Source organism: Amphiprion ocellaris, chromosome 24 (genome assembly GCF_022539595.1).
Source record: "Amphiprion ocellaris isolate individual 3 ecotype Okinawa chromosome 24, ASM2253959v1, whole genome shotgun sequence".
In the NCBI taxonomy this organism is placed as follows: Eukaryota; Metazoa; Chordata; class Actinopteri; family Pomacentridae; genus Amphiprion; species Amphiprion ocellaris.
Window position 1 is genome coordinate 19963335 of NC_072789.1, and position 19940 is coordinate 19983274.

At 41.7% G+C, this 19940-nt stretch overlaps 1 protein-coding gene across 1 annotated transcript; it reads left to right on the forward strand.

Moving 5' to 3' along the window:
• Nucleotides 1–655: 655 nt before the first annotated feature.
• On the forward strand, nt 656–19525 carry map3k2 (mitogen-activated protein kinase kinase kinase 2). Its single transcript, XM_023261257.3, has 17 exons — nt 656–1017; nt 3841–3913; nt 4383–4501; nt 4599–4639; nt 4723–4822; nt 4916–5029; nt 6250–6346; nt 6448–6578; nt 6790–6869; nt 6981–7045; nt 9030–9122; nt 10146–10385; nt 11527–11675; nt 11780–11911; nt 13403–13532; nt 13670–13847; nt 15415–19525. Exons 2-17 carry the CDS (start codon nt 3859–3861, stop codon nt 15632–15634), a joined length of 1944 nt encoding a protein of 647 aa, XP_023117025.1. The 5' UTR covers nt 656–1017; nt 3841–3858; the 3' UTR covers nt 15635–19525.
• The last annotated feature ends 415 nt before the right edge of the window (nt 19526–19940 follow it).

The window sequence follows — 19940 nt, forward strand, 5'->3', positions numbered from 1 at the left end:
TGAACCTGTGTTTTTTTTCAATGCTTTGAAGCTATGAGAGAAGTTTTTTGAATGTACAGTAAGTACCCAATAATTAAATCCAATGTAAATGTTAATATAATGGTGCTTTTTCTACAAATTACTCAATACTAGCTAATACAAAAAAAAAATGGAAACTGTACATTACACAATAATACACGTTTATTAGATTATTTATTAGTACATATAAACAATAATTTGATGCACTTTTAATTTTTAACCTCTTTTTATATAGCTGTTCCCATTTCCTCTGGTCACTATTTAGCATTTTCAGTTATGTAATTTGTAGTTAAAGTTTATTAGACACAGAAGTGTGCACTAATTCATCAACATGGACAAACACAGTCATAACAACATGACATTTTTGGGAGCAAAAGTTAGGATGTGAAATAAAGGAATATAGCATTTTTATTTATTTGACAGTCGTAATCCAGGAAACATTTCTCTGACATCACAGGCTGTATTTTTGTTGGACTCTTCCAACGCGGCTGGGGGTTAAAACCTGCCACTATCACCAAAATAAAAAGAGCACTTCCGGTTTGCACCCGTCGTCATAAAATACCCGACGTGCGTTTTCTTAGTGTGGGACATTCAGTGCTTTTATTTTGTCAGTAAAATCGCAACACATCCGGTAGTGATTCATCCGACACCCGTTAGCTTGACGCAGCTGTGGGGTCAACAGCGAGCGGAGCTACCGTTAACCTGCTCGTAAAGTAGCACAAAATGACGGCCGTGGATTAAATGTGCTCTTTTGTCGCCGCTCAAACACGGAGATACTCTGGTGGACGAGTCGCCGTCGGGTGGGTTTTCTCCCCGGAAGCTTCTAGCGGGCTAAACTGACACACATCGGGCCTCGTCGTCGTGGCCCAGCAGGACTCGAGTGAAGTTGGGAGCGGACTGCCAAACTTCTGCTTCCTCCATCGGCTCTCCGCGGGGCCCGGGGCTCCTGTCACCGGCCCTGTGGATGAGGAAGTGACCACGAACCCAATCAGCCCCCAGGTAGGCGGATAAACACGGAACGCTGGGTTTCAAACGCGGCATTTGTCCGTGTGATTGCGTTTTTTTCTTGTGTTTTTTTCTTACGGTCGTGCTCAGCAGGCGAGCTTTGAATAGCTATGCTGCTAGCAGGTAACTTTAGCATTAGCTTAGCTTGTCAACTTCCCTGCTCTGACAGCTCGTTGGAAACGCAGCTCTCGGCTAACGCTAGCCAGTTAGCTTCCCTTATCACCCCTGTACGTGTCGATAAGTGTGTTCTGGTTTACATTTCAAGACGACAGGTCATTCATTGAGCACATTTTGGCTCCGTCTCAAATGTCAAACATGCTAGCAACAGTTGTTAGCTTGCAGGGGGCTAGTCCGCTATCGCTAGCAAGTTAATTTAAAGCTAGCTAATTATCGACCAGAGGAGGCCACGACACTGTCACTGTTGTTGGTGTCAACTTTACTGTCAACAGTGGATCTGTAGCCAAACAGCACAGACAGGGAGGTTAGCTGTCAGAAAAATATTAAACACTCTCTGATGATAACAACAGACAGTGATCAATAAGTGGTTATCAATAACTCATCATCAATATCTAATATACTCCAAACCAGGGGTGTCAAACTCATTGTAGTTCATCATAATTCTGCCCAACTTGACCCTAAGTGAGTAGGACCATTAAAATCAGAGCATAATAACTCATAAAACTCCAAATTTTTCCTGTTTTCGTGCAAAAGAGTATGTTCTTCAGATGTTTACGTTTAATGAACATCATGAACAACCTGAAGTTTCTTCAGAAAAATAAATTTCAGCAACATTATGCCTCAGTTTATCATTTACACATTACAAGTTACAGATCACAGTGTCTACGAAGGAACACAACATTTAGTCATGATCAAAACAACAGTCAGAAAGCAAGAAAAGACAACAAAACAACAAAAAACGAGACACAAAATAACAGCAACGAGAACAAAATGACAAAAAATGAAACAAACGGCACGCAACAAAACAGAGAAGAGACAGAAATGAGACAAAAAGTTACAAAGCGCCAAAAAAATGGACAAACGGCAGAAACGAGACAAAAAATTACACAAACGACACAAGCGAGGCAAAAAACCCCCACAAAACAGTGAATAAAGCGAAACACAATGAGAAAAATAAGACAGAAAATACAAGCGTGACAAAAAGGAAACAATATGACAAAAACGAAAGAAAACAACAAAAACATGAGACAAGTGACAAAACAGACAAAAAACAACAAAAACAAGACAAAATATTACAAAAATGAGACAAAATGACAACAATGAGAACAAAATGACAAAAAATGAGACAAACGACAAAACAAAACAGAAAAGAGACAAAAAATGAGGCAAAAAATGGACAAATGACAAAAACAAGACAAAAAATTACACAAAGCAATGAACAAAGCTAAACACAAAATGAGAAACATAAGACAATAAATACAAGCATGACAAAAAGGAAACAAAATGACAAAACTCAGACAAAAAACAACATAAACAAGACAAAATATGACAAAAATGAGACACAAAATAACAATGAGCAATATAATATTTTACTTTATGATCAAAACAGCTTGTCCAGAAATTGTTTTAAATTTATAGTTTTACTCATTTACACTTTGCAGTTAATGTCTTCTCTGTAATTTTTACTCTTCACAAAATCGTCCCACAGGCCGCTGGACCCTGTGGAGGGCCAGTTTTAGCCCGTGGGCTGCATGTTTGACACCCCTGGTCTAAATCAACGGACTTAAATCCCAAGATTGACTGCACAGTACCACCACTAATAACTAACATGTAGCACCAATGTAGTGACAACTCGTCAGGATTATTTTGTAGAAATGGTGGCCATTTGTTTTTAAATGGGAGACAACTAATGACCTGTGTCAATTACAGATCCTGCTTTATAAAACGGTTGTTTTTCTATTTATCTGAGAGCTACAGCTTCAAATCACTCTGCAGATTAAGAGATTGTGTTTGGTTCAGCTGTATTTTTATTTTGATTGTACATTACTGCATAAAGAAAATAGTAATTTAACGTAGTAGTACTCCTCTACTTTTGACATTTTTCTGACTTAATTTTTTTACAGCATTGTTCGCTACTTTCCCGTTAAAGACTGTGATTTAATACGTAATTTATGGTCAGGCTCACAAACGGAACAGGTAAATCTAATTTATCTGTACAGGCTGGACAGAATAGACCCAGAAATAGTTTCTATGTAAATGTATTATTATGCACTAAATTCAGGACACTTTAAATAATTCTAATGTTTAATTGTTTTTTATTGGATGGTTTTATGAATGTTTTTTTAATTAATCTTTTTATATTGATGTTCTTACATGTTATGTGTATTTTTTTGTAATAATTTTTACTTATTTATGCACTTTAAGGAGACTGCACTTTCAGTTACGTTGTTCTTATACAATGACAATAAAGACTTTCTGGTTCTGATATCAGAACCAGAAAGATAAGAGGTTAGGTAGATAAGATAGGTTTATAATTAGGATAGACAGGGTTGGTACAGTAGGTAGGTAGATAGATAGATACATTATTCACTTCAACAACAACTCCCCCTTCTGCTGTCCTGCAGGTCGCTGTAATGGCACCACTCTGACCACTTTTTGCTGCAGTTACTGTGATTAAAAGAATGTTGGTTAAAAGATCTCCACTTTCTCTGATTACCATTTATTTACCCTGTTTCTCAGCCAGTTCAGGGAACTTCTGTTTGCAGATCTGCTGATCAGTCAGTGGCAACTTCAGGCCTTTTCAACTTGTGTCCCAGTCAACTGCATGTCAGGATTTATGTTGTCTTTCTGCTGCTGCAGGAGAAAGGAATCCCTTTGATGGGAGAATCCTCTTTCCTGGCCTCCTGGGTCAATCGCCGTGCCATGATGATGGGTACGTATGTGTGTGTGCTTTGAGGCAGCGTTTCTGTTTGGCAGACGGCCAGCCTTATCTTTTGTCAACCCTACAACTCAAGGAATGTTTTTTTTTCTCTCTCATCTAACAATGGTTCTTTGACATCTTTGCCTCACAGTAATCCTTTGTGTTCTGGGCATGTAATGTGTCGCTGCTGCAGATAATGAAAGTATTTCTGTCATGTGTGTGTTTAGCTCTTTAAAAGTTATACATTTACAAGAGAAGTGCTAAAGCAAGTTCTAAGGCAGTGGCACTAATTTAGATTCTTATGCTTCTCCCAGTCTGAGAAATTAGACTACTTGCCTTGAAGTCAAAACTGTATGAAGTGTATTTTAGATTAAAGTGAAGCTTTTTTGCGACTGTCAGGATTTTGTTATTTTCATTAAATAATTTTCTTTTCAGTTCTAAGAGTAACGTCTGTTAAATAAACCAAAATCCTGCCTCACAGATGAGCAGGAGGCGCTGAACTCGATCATGCAGGACTTGGCCGAACTGCACCGCTCCAGCCGTCCTGCCATGTTCCTGTCGGACCTGGGCAAACCCAAAGCCTCCTCGCCCAAGAATCAGGTAACCGCTCGAAATCCTGAGGAGGCGAACAACAGGAAGCGTTTTTAAGCGTTTTTCTTTGTTGTTTTGTTGCTGAACTCGATTGTCTTTCCGACAGAACGATGTGAGAGTGAAGTTCGAGTTCAAAGGGGAGAAGAGGTGAGGTTGTGCTCAGGTTCATCACCTTAATGTTGTCAGTACAGATCGATGACCTCCTGAACTCTGGCTTTTCTTCTCTGCAGGATCTTGCAGTTCCCCCGACCTGTCAAGCTGGAAGACCTGAAGGCGAAAGCTAAGGTGGCTTTCGGCCAGGCGATGGACCTTCACTACACTAACAACGAGGTATGAAGCTCACTGGTCCTGAGTAATGACGCATATTGAAGGAAATCCTGAAAAGACTGATGTCTACACTGTGGTTTTGTTGTCCCCTCGCAGTTGGTGATTCCATTGACCACTCAGGACGACCTGGACAAGGCCGTAGAGCTGCTGGATCGCAGTGTTCACATGAAGAGCCTGAAGATCCTCCTGGTGCTCCAGATGTCCTCTCAGGTCAGACAAACAGAAGAAAACCCTCAGGGGCCACATTCAGCCCAGTTTAAGCTCACATTTCCAGTTAAAATCAGACCATAATAACCTATAATAAACTAATTTTTCCCTTTGTTTTAGTGCAAAAAAGTACATTCTGAAAATGTTCACAGTTACTAAGCTATCTTCTTACAAAACATTATGAACATCCTGAAATTTCTGAAGAAAAATAAGTTCAGTTTCAGCCACATTAAACCTCATTTTATCATTTAAACATTACAGCTTACAGATCACACAATACACCAGGTCCTCGGTTTGAGACGTCCTCCACCTTCGGCGTTTCCTGGTTACGTCGCCATCTCCCTTAAATTAATAAAGAAAGTCTTGTTCCATCATTCCGACGTATGGCCTTTGCAACATTAAACTAATTTCGTGCGGGAACTAGTTGATGAGCTGAGCGGACAAATACGTCGTCACGTGGTGCTATACGAGGAAGATGGCTTTGTTTGCATTCTCGAATTGTATGCCACATTGGATTGTGCTACATTCGCTTTCTGTCGTTTGTGTTGTTTTTTTGGAAACTTTTTGCCCTTCATTATGGCTCCCAAGTCTAAGTCAGCCTCTTCTGATGGCAGTGCTTCAAAGAAAAGGAAAGCCATCTCCACCGAAGTGAAATTACATACAATAAAACTGAGAGGATGTGATGTTTTTCACCTTTTTATTAATGCAGGGAGGTCTTGACTTTTCAGTTCCATTCCTACAGTGTAACATAACATGATTTCCGCCACAAGTTGGAACTCACATATGTAGGTGCCAATGTCATTTACTTATGCTAACACAGTGGTAACTGCCATGGTTCTGCCATCAGAAGAGTCTGACTTATGCTTGGGAGCCATAATGAAGGGCAGAAAATTTCCAAATGTGGCACAATCCAATGTGGGGTACAACTGGCGAATGCAAACAAAGCCTTCTTCTTGTACAGCGCCGCGTGACGACGTATTCCTCCACTCCACTCGCCAACTAGTTCGAAATTAGTTTTAACGTTACTAACGCCATACGTAGGAATGATGGAACAAGACTTTCTTAATAAATTTATGGGTAGATGGCGACGTAACCAGGAAACGCCGTAGGTCGAGAATGTCGTAAACCGTGGACCTACTGAATAATGTAATAGGAATGTCTCTTTTGGCGTGCAAACATTTTATTTTTATATCTTAAAGTGTTTTGCTTCATTCTCCCTCCAGAACTCTTCCTCCAACATGGACCTCTTGCCGTCCCACGAGGAGCTGGACAACACGGGGTTCAGGGTGGCAGACAAGAAGAGCATGCTGGCTTTGATAGGTGAACGTCTCACAGTTTAGGATCTTCTGTTAATCCCTCACGCAAGTTCATCCATTAGAAGTTAATCGTTTCTACCGTTGCTGTTTTCCTACCGACTTCAGGTTCCCATTCGACGGACCGCAGCTCTCCTCCTCCAGGATATATTCCCGATGCTCTCCAGCAGGTGGCGAGGAACGGCTCCTTCACCAGCATCAACAGCGAGGGGGAGTTCATCCCGGAGAGCATGGACCAGGTAGTTTATCACAGTGAGGAAGAACTGTAATGTGGCGATGTAGCTTCTAGAAGGTCTTAAATTTGCAAGGAAGTTGCAGAAAAGTCAGTGAAGGTGGCAACATTTGTTGTTTTAGAGAATAGATCTGATCTTGTCACTGCTCTTTACATTGGATTCATCTAAGGGGAGGATTGTAAAGTTACGTGTCTCTGAATCTCCTTCTTTTCTTCAGATGCTGGATCCGTTGTCTATGAGCAGTCCGGAGAACTCGGCATCTGGAAGTTGTCCCTCTTTAGACAGCCCTCTGGACAGGTCAGGCCTTTATTTTTAAAATGCAGAGTCATATAATTGGACACATCCATTTAATGTTCCGTTAAAATACAGTCGGATACTTGGTGTTGATTCTGTGTTTATGTTGTACAGCGACTACCCCAAGTCCAGGATGCCCAGAGCTCAGAGTTACCCAGACAACCACCAGGACTTTACAGGTAACATGACGCAGCTAATCAGTCCTCGTACGTTTCTAAACAGACGACCTGTAGCTTCAATACGTAAAAACCAGTGGGATTAAAAATAATAATGTAATTAATTATCGTGATATTTGACACAATAAGCAAAGTTTTTCAGGTCAAATAAATTCTGGTTGATGACTGAATCGATGAATAGACATATACGTGAACTTAAACAACAAAAATGTTTGTTTCATTTAGATTTATGTTCATTTTTCATCTGCCCACTACATTCACAGATCACTGCAAACTTAAAGTGCAATTATAGCGATTATATTCAACATTTTAAGACTTTTTGTAAACTCAAGCACTTCCAACATCTTTGAAAGTGGTCTGTTATTATTTTATTAATGCAAAAACTGATTTAATCGTTCATTTTAATCAGTTTTTAGCTTTTAGACTCTTTGGACCTGCAGTCTGCTGCTAGTTTTTCTTCTATTTCCTTCATATTTCATCTAAATAAGGCGATCTGGACCAACTTTTCTTAAACTTTTACTCTTTTATTAACACAAAGACACAGAATTTAGACTATTTTTTAATTAAAAAATATTCTCAAACTGACTGATTAATTTAAAGAGTTAACAGCTGACTGTACAATCATTTCTACTGCAGATTCATTGACTCCAGGTGCATAATTTTGATTATTTATTAATGCAAAAACTGATTTAATTGCTCATTTAATCAGCTTTCAGCTTTTAAACTTATTGGGCCTGCAGTCTGCTGTTAGTTTTTAAAATTTATTTTAATTTACTTTTAAATGTAGTTTTGTCAAAATGTCTCGTTTGGTCCAAAGATCTTCAGTTTGCTGTCACAGAGGAGGAAGGAGACCATGTTCACATTTGGGAAGCTGAAATCACATATTTAGACTGTTTCCTGTTTTGATTAAAAGTATTCTCAAACTACAAGAAACATAGTTTACTCAGGACGATCAAAAATATTCAGTTTCAAGAAGAAGAGGGATTTTGATGGAGCAAACACATTTTTAAACAGTTTTAGAGCAGAGATGATGCACTAGGGCTGCAGGTTTTATTGTTTCTGCATCAGCATCAGACTTAATTTTTTGCTTTATTATTTGCCTTTTGCCTGTAAATTGTCTTTGAGTGCCCAGAAAAGCGCTGTACAAATAAAATGTATTATTATGGGATGGCTACACTGTTGGTACCAGGACTGTCATAGCTAACGTTAGCTCTGGTGCTAACAGCAACATGTTTTGCATTGAGATGATACCGTCGGCTTGAAGCGCTGCGGTGATCAGAAAACTCTTTGTTGGACAATTAGCGCACAACCACGCTTTCATCCAGCATGGTTTTGTGCAATACAATAACCATAACCTTTGTGTAAAAAATTCAATGTAAAAATGCATCTTTAAAGAGCATTTCCTATTTCAGTGACAGAAGTATTGCACTAATATTGACCAAACTGTCAAAAATGAACACTGTGTTTAAGGAGGTTTTTTCCTCACATTGTGATTTAATTGGCAACCCCAGATTCTTCCTTGTCTAACCCACAGAAAGCCTACCCAGGAATTAGTCTGATTCTTAGACCCTGTGAGCGTTGACTTTGGGAAGATTTTTAAAACAAAACTTTCCTCCCAACAAGCTTAATGTGGTCTCGTTTTCCTTCACTGTTCATCAAACTTTCTTGACATCACTCAGTGCAGCCTGTAGATCTTCTTAATGGCTGCAACACAGATTTTAGGTTCCTTACCGCCACCTACTGGGCTGGAGTGTTCATCAGTGTTACTGGTGTGCCAGAAATGAGGGAACTGAGAAAGGTGCAGTTAAATGCGTTATTTTTTTTTTTTTAACGCGTTATTTTTAATCATTTGAAATTAACACGTTAAAAGTCCCAGCCCGAGTAAAAACACTTCACATTCTAGCCACCCACCTGCAGCTGCTGTATGTCACGCTTTTTTTTAATGTGTCTCACCTTGAATTTATCTTTTCAATCCTTTTTTCTGCAGAATATGACATCCCAGTGTTCGAGAAGTCGGGGAAAGGGGGGACGTATCCTCGCCGCTACGGCATTCCCTTTGGCCTTCAAGATTATAGTGATGGTGAGTCGTTGTTCTTAGCGACACTAACAGTCAGACACAAACAGTAGAAAGCACCTCTTCAAAGGCCTCTACACATTGTGCGATTTTAGCAGTCTTATAAGGTCACAGCTTGCTACACTGTATGACATGAATCTAATAATCTTTGGCCATGACGTGAAGTTTGCTGTGTGCAGATTGTACGATTGAAACGCAGCTGAATCTCAGCCTACGATGTACATGAGTTGACGTGAACGTGCAAAAAGTGTGCGCCGTCCATCCATGAAAACTAAACAACCTAAGCATAAACGGAGCTCCTACAATCACAGGGAAACTAGTGAAACATGAACAGATTTAATTTTTATTGATTTAATAACATAAACTAAGGGCTGTGGCCACTATTTACAGCTGTGTTTGTGTGTGTTTGCTAGCCGCTAATGCTAGATTACTAACCTGGGAGCTGCAATTCTACTGCTATATCCTTCCATGCTTCGTCCTTTTTTGTGCGGTTGTGGTACGAGCTGGAGGACACGTCAAAAGGCTTCTGCTGCCACAACTCTACAAGACTGTCTTCTTTGTTTAAATCCCACATACTTTTTTTGATGCGTTTTGTCGCCGCAAATCATCTATTTGGGTTTAGCGCCAGTCTTGCCTTGATCAATACATCATTTCATGCTGCATTTCTATTGGTTAGTTAGTTGTCATAGGTCGCAGCAGCATCACACTGTGAGATGATCACTCCAAATTTCTGACGCTGTCAGAATTTTATCGCAGCTTGTCTTTGGTTGCAAGACCATGACAACGGCTGTCCTTGAACCTGTCTCACGGTGCGATGTAGGACCAGCGATTTAGAGCCAAGAACAAAGATATCGCCACGATTCTCTCACGATTTTTATCTTTGGTCTAGGACGGCTGAAAATCACACAGTGTGTTGTGGCCTTAAGGTTCTTCAAGATGTTTGACCTTCTTTGTCCAGTTGCTTTCTCCTGAATTATTACCGTGACTGAGAATCCACACAGACATGATTGTTTCTGGTCGCCCCTGTAGGACGGAAGACTTTCCCTCGCGCTCGGCGAACGCAGGTTCACGGCTTCCGCTCGCCGGTCAGCTTCAGCCCGACCGAGCAGTCGCCCAGCACCAGCAGCGGCAGCAGCGTCTTCACCCCCGACCTGGAGGAGGCCCCGGGGCCCGCCAGGAGGCCGCGGAGGGGCAGCGACATCGAGCCAAACCCCAACCCAACCACCGCTCCCACCCTGTCAGTCATGGACATCAGCCCACCCAGCCGCTGTGAGTACACCTGAACTACCAACCCAGCTTGACAATTCTAAGAGAGTAGATTAAAAACATTTTTAAAATGAGCTGAAAGACAACAAAGTGCTCCACTGAGCTGAGATGATATCAACTGTTTTCTATGAGAATCTATATTAAATACATGATGCATCAATTTCACAGACTACATGGTCGAATTCTTTTTTTTTTCATGTCATTATGTATTTAACTGTTTGTATTTAAGGCACTAAACACAATTTAATCTTGTGTATATTTTGGATTCCTTAAACCCGACCTTGATTCAGACTTTCTGCTTCAGACTGAGTTCTGTCAACAGGTTGTTTTAATAAGAACAATGCAGAATATAAAGAATTAGGACAGTATAAAGCTGCTTCTGTAAATGATGCAAGACAGGAATGCTGATAGAAAATTGTTAGACGTGTTTAATGTGTTTATTTTACCGATCAATGCAGCTGCACAATAAAATTATGAAACTTTAAAATTAATATATTTAAACATCATATTGTATTGAAGTGCATTTAGGTCTGACACCATCCCATAATGCAGGAAATCACTTTAATTTGTTGCCAAATCAAAATGAAATTGTTACTGTTTGAATATTCTGTGTAATAAATACCAATAGAATAATCAGTGTTCCAATCTGTGCTATCTCAGCTGCAGTAAACGGACGAAACTTAACATATTTATATGTTTTCGGCATCACAAACTTAATACATATAGGTACCCATGGCAACGCGATGGGACCTACATGGCTTCATTTAGTGGTTTTAGTAATGTAAAGCTCAACATGTTTACAGGCACAACTTTCTCCTCAGCTGAGAATCTGTATCGCTCATAAATACTCGCTAGGAAACGAGTTGGTTAAAGGGAGACGTTTCGTCTGGTCGATTTAGATCTAAACTCTGAACAGAACCTGCTCCACAGCATCAGTTACCATGGAGATCTAGCTCCACAGCATCAGTTACCATGGAGATCTAGCTCCACAGCATCAGTTACCATGGAGATCTAGCCACCTTCATGACACTGAAAACTCTGCCTTTAAGCTCAACATCCTGCTAACCTACTGATCTTTCTTCGTAGTCCGGCCCTCTGATGACCAGGATGTTTCTTCTGATACCTGATGTCTGTTTGTGTTTAGCTCCTCGCGCTCCGACCAACTGGCGGCTGGGGAAGCTTCTGGGTCAGGGGGCGTTCGGTCGTGTTTTCCTGTGTTACGACGCTGACACCGGACGGGAACTGGCAGTGAAACAGGTCCAGTTCGACCCCGAGAGTCCCGAGACCAGCAAGGTATGTGTCGGCTTCCCGAGCGTTCACATGCTGATGATTGTGTGTTAGAATGACAGCTCGACAGGAAGAGGTGAAAGTGACGGTTCCTTTGTTTTCTCCTGCAGGAGGTGAGCGCGTTAGAGTGTGAAATCCAGCTGCTGAAGAACTTGTGCCACGAGCGGATCGTCCAGTACTACGGCTGTCTGCGAGACTCCATGGAGCGAACGCTGTCCATCTTTATGGAGTACATGCCCGGGGTGAGCGCTCAGCAGGCCTCCGTGGTTATTCCTAAATCACTATAGTTTTGAAATATGACATATTTGCTGTTATCTTTAATCAAATGGAACTTTCACTTCAGCGTTGTGCATTGGAATAAGACCGAAAATACAGTTCTTCTTCTTATCCTGGAGCCAAAACACCTCGCTTCCTGAACATCTGCTGGTCGACAGAAGATACAGTTGGGTTCAAAATAATAGCAGTCCAACATCACCAACCAGATCAGTCGGTTTTTTTGGTAGAAATTATATTTCCACACGGCAAATAATTTACTAGCAGGTGTAGCAGAGTAATAGAAAACCAACAGAACCAACAGTCACAACATTAAACTGAATCATTAATTGAAAGGGCACTTTTTCAAAATACTAAATATTAGTCCGGTGGTTCACCGGAAGATACCACCCTGATGGTTCCACCGCCATGCTTCACTGTCCTCACTGTGAAGCATGGTGGTAGAAGCATCATGATATGGGGTGTTTCTCATACTGTGGTTTCGGGCCTGTTTATCACATACCAGGAATCATGGATCAGTTTGTGGTAGTTTTAAGTTCTTTTGTTCAGACATAAAGGAATAGATAGATGGTGATGTCTGTGACAGTTTCGGCGAAACTGTCACGTAATGTAACGTTACAGAGTGGCCAGTCCATTATTCCAATAGAAAACTTGAAGGGTGACATCAAAAATGCTGTTTCTGAGGCAAAACCAAGAAATGCAGAGGACCTGTGGAGTGTAGTCCAGTTATCCTGGGCTGGAACACCTGTTGACAGAAGTTGGTCGACTCCATGCCACCGATGCGAAGCAGTTCTCAGAAACAGTGGTTCTACAACTAAATATTAGTCCAGTGATTCACGGGAGGGCTGAATCTTCAAGCAGTTTTCAGCTTATATGGTAAATGTTTGAGAAAATGAAGTCACTGCTGTTTTTTTGAACAGCCTAATATCCCTTCGTCTTCACTTTCTGTAAATGCATGTCAATGCATTTGCGCGAACGGAACTAAAAAGGATTTTGAGGTTTACTCACTTTTTTAAAACACACTGCTCTTTGAACACAACTGTAACTTATAGATGTCCCCTGAACACCTCACATGCTAATTATGCTAGCTGGGCGGCTGTGCACAGAGAAGCTTCTAGTCTCCACAAAGAGAAATAAGGAGTTTCAGTGTCAGATTTACGCCAATTAATCTTCACTTGATTCTACAGCCTAAACGCTCATTTATTTGCTTTGTTAATTTATTCGGCTGTGAATTAGTACTTGTGCCGAAGCAAAAGAGGAATATTAAATTTTTCTGTTGCTGTCGGTGTTTATAATTTCAAACACTGTGCGGATATGTACGTTACTGAAGCATTTTTAAGCCCATGTTGATATTTAGGGAGTAAATGAGCTCCATGTTGAACAGACATTTCTGTTAGGAGTTACTCAGGCTCGTTGCTGCCAGTATTGATATATTTTTCGATGAATCTCGTGTTGCTCAGGGCTCCATTAAGGACCAACTGAAGTCGTACGGAGCGCTGACGGAAAACGTGACGCGGCGCTACACCCGGCAGATCCTGGAGGGGGTTTCCTACCTGCACAGCAACATGATCGTCCACAGGGACATCAAAGGTGACTCTTTATTTACCTTCATGTATCTCCAAACTAATACTCCAAGATAATAGCTTGTTTTCTAGGAAACAGGAAAAGATGTCGCCTTCTGAAAGTGTAAAACGGTGTAGGAGATTGAGTGTTTGTTCTTCATTCAGGGGCCAACATCCTCCGTGACTCCGTGGGAAACGTGAAGCTCGGAGACTTCGGGGCGAGTCGGCGGCTGCAGACCATCTGTCTGTCGGGAACAGGCATCAAGTCGGTGACCGGGACTCCTTATTGGATGAGCCCGGAGGTGATCAGTGGAGAAGGTTATGGCAGGAAGGCCGACATCTGGTGAGACTACTCAGTCGTCTCTGTTTATTCTACCTTGCGCCTCTCAGCTTGATTTATGTCTGGAAAATGAATGGATTAAGATGTAGTTTAAAAGCGGCATTAACTCGGATTAGTTAGAAAATAGACTGTTTGTGTCTACAGTTTGAACTCTACCAAAGTTTGATGGCATCCAAACAGCTCCAACAATAGTTATAGTTAAACTTTCTTTGGTCATATCAGTGGGTAAACTGTAGTTTAAAGGCAATTGTTTCACCGTATGACGTATTTGTTCATCTGGTTTGTCTTTCACCATGTCCACCCAAAAGACTTGGTGTGGCACAGCATTGTGTTGAACCTGTAATCTTCTGAATTCCATCTTAAAGATCTTTATATTTACAGCAATTTAAAAGTTATGAAATTATGATTTTTTTTTTTAACAGACGAAGGACAAAGGACACTCGAAAACCACAAGACGACCTGCATATGTAGTTTGGTCCATTTTGTGAATGAGAGAAGACATTTTAAAATGATGAACTCTGTTAATGTGGAACTGATGTCAAAATGGGGGGGGGGGGGACTATTATTGGAACATCCATTTTTTTACAGTACAAACAAGAACAGCACTCAGAGAGCGCAGTACTCCGCCAAGGCTGCTCAGATGTTGTCGTCATCCTTTCAGTAAAGTTGTGAGCAGTTAAAAGTCCGGCAGTTGATCGAACCATCACCAGTGCACCCAGTGAATCTTGGGATATGTTGGCCACCCAAAAGGACGCATTTGAAAGAGTTCATGTCTTAATTCAATGGGATGGCCTTCGTTGCGCCGCTGTGACGCCTATTTATTTAGACGTGCTTTCGAATCCTAGGACTGTTTTATGGTTTTTATGGTTTTATGCTTTTCTTAGTTTTGTGTTTTTATGGGTTTTATGGTTTTATAGTAATCAAAAATTGCATTGTTTTGTTTATTATTCTGTCTGGAAAGCACTTTGGCCTTCTTCTATGTTGCTGGAAAGTGCTCTGCAAATAAATTTTTGATTTGATTGAATGATTTGACGTAATCGGCCTTCGAAGGACACGACCTCTGAATTGGGACAAAGCTAGAATGATTAATTCTGACTTTGAACAGCTGCACATACACTACCGTTCAGAAGTTTGGGGTCACTTAGAAATGTCCTTATTTTTGAAAAGAAAGCACTTTTTTTCAATGAAGATGACATGAAATGAATCATAAATCTGGTCTAGACGTTGTTAATGTGGTAAATGACTATTCTAGCTGGAAATGGCTGGTTTTTAATGGAATATCTCCATAGGGGTACAGAGGAACATTTCCAGCAACCATCACTCCTGTGTTCTAATGCTACATTGTGTTAGCTAATGGTGTTGAAAGGCTAATTCATGATTAGAAAACCCTTGTGCAGTTATGTTAGCACATGAATAAAAGTGGGAGTTTTCATGGAAAACATGGAATTGTCTGGGTGACCACAAACTTTAGAACGGTAGAGTACGTAACGATGATCTCAGAACTTCGTGTAACATAAATCTTCCTCCTCTGCTTGTGCTGATTTTTAACTCTTGGTATTTTCCCCGACAGGAGCGTCGGCTGCACCGTCGTGGAGATGCTGACACAACGACCCCCGTGGGCGGAGTTTGAGGCCATGGCGGCCATTTTTAAAATTGCCACCCAGCCAACGAACCCGGTTCTGCCCGCCCACGTGTCGGACCACTGCCGAGACTTTCTCAAGCGGATCTTTGTGGAGACGAAGCAGCGGCCGTCTGCAGATGAGCTACTGAGGCATATCTTTGTACATTAAGTTCAACCGCCTGCCGAACTGCCAAACACGGCCTTACCTGATGTGGCGGTCCTGCCTCTGGCCCCGCCCCCTCCACCCCTACGCTGAGGCGTTCAGGCTGTTGGACGCTCCTCCTGTCTCTGTTTGTATGAGACGGCCGTAGAGGACACGAATTTTTATTTTATTTTTCTCCGCAAGTTGCACCTTAATTTCTCGGACACGGAGGTTGTCGAGCACTTCCTCTCGGAAAGAGACTCTTTGGAAACGTCTCCTTTTTTTATGTTTGTACGGTTTCTCTCTCGGAGTGTGTCGGTGTTGTGGACCTACAGGAAGTGATGCCTGACTCTGGAGTGGCCCCGCCCCCCCATCTCGCTGACCCGACCCAGAATGTAGTCTCCTGCCAAAACCCAGAGCGACGGCGATGACCTGGGCCCGCTGCTATAGATGAAACGAAACCCCAGATGCAGAGAACACTCCCCGAAAAGTTTCCACTCGCCTGCCCTCACCCCTCGTCTTTATCCGCTCGGTTCTTCTGATCAAGCTCTGCTGTCGTGTCCACCCTCCCTCCTCTTCAGCCCCCCATCTCCGTTCTTTGCTGTGTGCCTTTTCTGTTTTGAAACGCAAGTGTAGGAATGAGTCTTGAGTTGTTTCGCCTCCCGGACAAACTGCCTTCGCACCGTTTAGCCCAAAAGCAGCTGATCTCAGTTCAGCCGTAACGTCCGTTTTCTGCCTTTTTTCTGCAACAGGGACTCGAGACCTTGAGCCGCTCATCCAGTTTGTTTGCCTGCTGTAGCAAATGTCCCTCAGACCTGCCAGCGTCAGAACGAAGGAGGATGATCGGTTGTTCTTCTCAAAGTGTTCACTCGGTTCAACTGTCATCTTGGCGGACTGAGTCATAAAGTAGGTGAATGTCACTCAGATTCCGGCAGAACGTTTCATTTCAACCACATCCTGAAACACAAGTTTAACATTTGGTCATGAGATTGAGGACTTGATAACAGCATAGCAGTAAAAGTTGCATATTTGCTCATGTGAACATTTACTGTTGAGGGTGAAAACATGAAACATACGATCAGACTAAACGATTACAGGGGGTCCTAGACTTATGTCGAAATTCCGTTCCTACGGCGCGATGGAGCTCGATTTTTACCATAAGTCGGAACTCGCAGACCATGACATGTGGCATGCAACCTGTGGATGTAAGCAAAGCCGTCTTCCTTGTATAGCGGTGTATTCGTCCGCTCGCCAACTAGTTTCACACGACAATTGTTTTAACGTCGTAAACACCGTACAACGGAATGATGGAACAAGAGACGGTGATGAAACCATGAAACGCCGTAGGTCGAGGACGTCATAAACTGAGGACCTCCTGTAATCTGAACAGCTGATAGATCGACAGCGAAAATGTCTCCTCAAGAAGACCAAGTACTTGAATTTTTCCGTCTCTGGACGCGACGAACCACTTCGACTTGTTCTCTGTTGTCCACTTAATTTCAAACCAAACACGAAGAGCTGCTCGTCATTTAGCCGGCCGCTAACGTTAGCACGTCTCCGCTTCGTGTTCTCCATCGCGGTGCCGTGTTGTGTTTTCGGCCTGCCCACATCCGAACGTGTTTACAGCCTCGCAGAACTCCGTTCCCGTCAACAGTCAGCACCGCGGTCGCTCTTCTTGCCAAATCATCCATTTTTAACTTGTCACTTTAGCCAAACCACAGCATCAACTCTATGCACACACTGGACGGCAGGATTCAGTCTTTTAAGTCTCACGTTCTCCACTTCTTCTGGTTCTTAGAGGAATAATTTTGAGCAGCTTTGTCGGCAAACAGCAGTCGGCCAAACTGTCCCACACTGAAGATGTCATCACTTATCACACAAGCTTGAAATACAAAATCATAGAAGTGTCGCTGCACAGTAATTAAAAGTTAGATTACAGAAGAGACCATATCTATGTTGAGCATCTTTGCAGAGCAGGTGATGGGAATATTTCTGCTTTTTAAAGGTGCAATCTGCAAAACATTGCTCTTCTCCAGAATCTTTCATGGTAAAAGAACTGAAGCTGAAATAAATCGCTGCTAGCTTGAGCAACGCCACTTCTTCCATTTCTAGCCAGGATGAAATTAAACACGTTAGGATTGTAATGGTACGCGAGATTACTTTTTTGGCACTCACTGCTCGTGCTGAGACGCATAAATTAGCCTTAAAATGAGCCGACTTAGGTACGACCCGTTGTTGTTGCAGTTCCCCTTGGTGGCCACTAGGTGCTGCTAAAGAGTCGACTGATTGCACCTTTAAAGGCAGGTGGAAACTGATTCCTTCACGTCTCTGAAGGCACTTCTTTTAAGTCTCACGTTCACCACTTGTTCTGGTTTTAGAGGAATAATTTTATGGAGCTTTGTCAGCAAAACAATCCACGGTTATGGAAAGTCAGATTAAAAAACAGACCATATCTCCGTTGAGCATCTTTACAGACCAGGTGATGGGAATATTTCTGCTTTTTAAAGGTGTAATCTGCAAAATTGTCCTGTTTTTTTTTTTTTTTTTGTTAGTTTTACTCTTCTCCAAAATCTTTAATAGTAGAAGAACGCGACGCAATCTGAAGTTAAAATAAATTGCTGCTGGCTTGAGTGACGCCACTTCTTCCATTTCTTGCTGGGATGAAATTAAACAGATATTTTAACGGTACGTAAAATTGAGCCAAATTTGGTACGACCCGTTGTTGTTGCAGTTCCCACCGGTGGCCACTAGGTGCTGCAAAAGAGTCGACTGATTGCACCTTTAAAGGCAGGTGGAAACGGATTCGTTCACGTCTCTGAAGGCACTTAAACTCTTATTCTGTGGTAAAAACAAACAAAAAAAACGCCGGTACGTCCACACAGGTGGTGGAATCCTCACATTATGCATTTTCACACAAGAAGAAGAAGAAGAAGCGATAATTTGGCTGTCGTCATGAAAGCGTTTGATGACCGTATTGAGTTTGAGGCGGCGTCCGGACAGCTCTCCATCCGGACGGCGCCAGCACTGGTGACCCTCGATACCATTATGCACTATTCACTGATGCTTCTTCACGGCTCCTCGTCGCTCGTGCAGCTCGGTTCAGCGACCTTTTCTTTGCACATTTTAAAGACTGTTTTTTTGTTTGTTTTTTTAAATTTCTGCTTCGTGTGTGAAAGCAGTTGTGTGTGTGTGTGTGTGTGTGTGTGTGTGTGTGTCGACGGTTCGGTTCAGCCTTTACATGAATGTCATTTTTGCCGTCAGGTGGCCTCGTTCACCACAGTGGATTAACTCTCCGGTTACCAGTATTTGCCACCTGCAAACGCCAAGATACACCCGTAGTTCTCTCTTTAGCGTCTAAAGCCACTGCTGCCACTCCCGTGTGTGTGCGATTGTGATATTTGTATGCGACTGTGTGAGTTTATAAATGTGCATTTTACTGCAGATTGTGCTCACTGCACCCGAAATGCCTCGAGCGTTCCGACTGTAGGGGATGAGAACATTAAAAATAACGATTAAATGAATTTAACAAAAAATAAAATGAATTTAAAAAAAATCATGTACAGATGTATAAAATGAAATTGTACCCTTTTTTTAAAAAAGAAAAGTACACTTATATCCCACATGTTTGTTCTGTGTATTGTAAAAGAAGCCATGTTTATAATTCTAATTGGTTTGTGACCAATACGCCTGTTTATATCAGATCTGTATATCAGTGGTACGCATAATTTTTTAATATATATTTTTTATTTTACTTTTTTTTAAATGGGAGATTTTATGCATGGTTGGGTCCTGAGAGACGCAGCGGTGCCGTCGAATGGTTGCTGTTTTTTGGCAAAATTCTGGAGTATTGCGACAGCTCGGTGTTCATAATTACGACAATTATGACTATGATGAAAACAATAAAAGATATTTATTTCACATCGGGTTCATCTGTTGTTTTACTCTCCCTTCTGTGTGTTTTTTCCAACAAATTCATTCCCAGTGATAGATTTCTTGCGATCCACATCCATAATTCAGGACACAGGTGTTGTAATCTTGGTGTTTTTTACATAAATATGCCAAAATTGACTGGAAGCTATGATTTGAAACTTTTATTTTTTTAGTCCTCACCGGAAGTAAGAGTGTGATCGATCGTGTCTGACTTTGGAACTATACGCTCAAGTTTCCACTCAAACTGACCAACAGCTGCGTAGACAATTACATAAACCTGTACAAACATTACTCAGCATCTGGGATCAGTTAAACCAGCGGTGTCAAACTCATTTTAGTTCAGATTAATTCCACATTCAGCCCAATTTGATTTCCAGTGACCAGTAAAATCACAGCATAATAA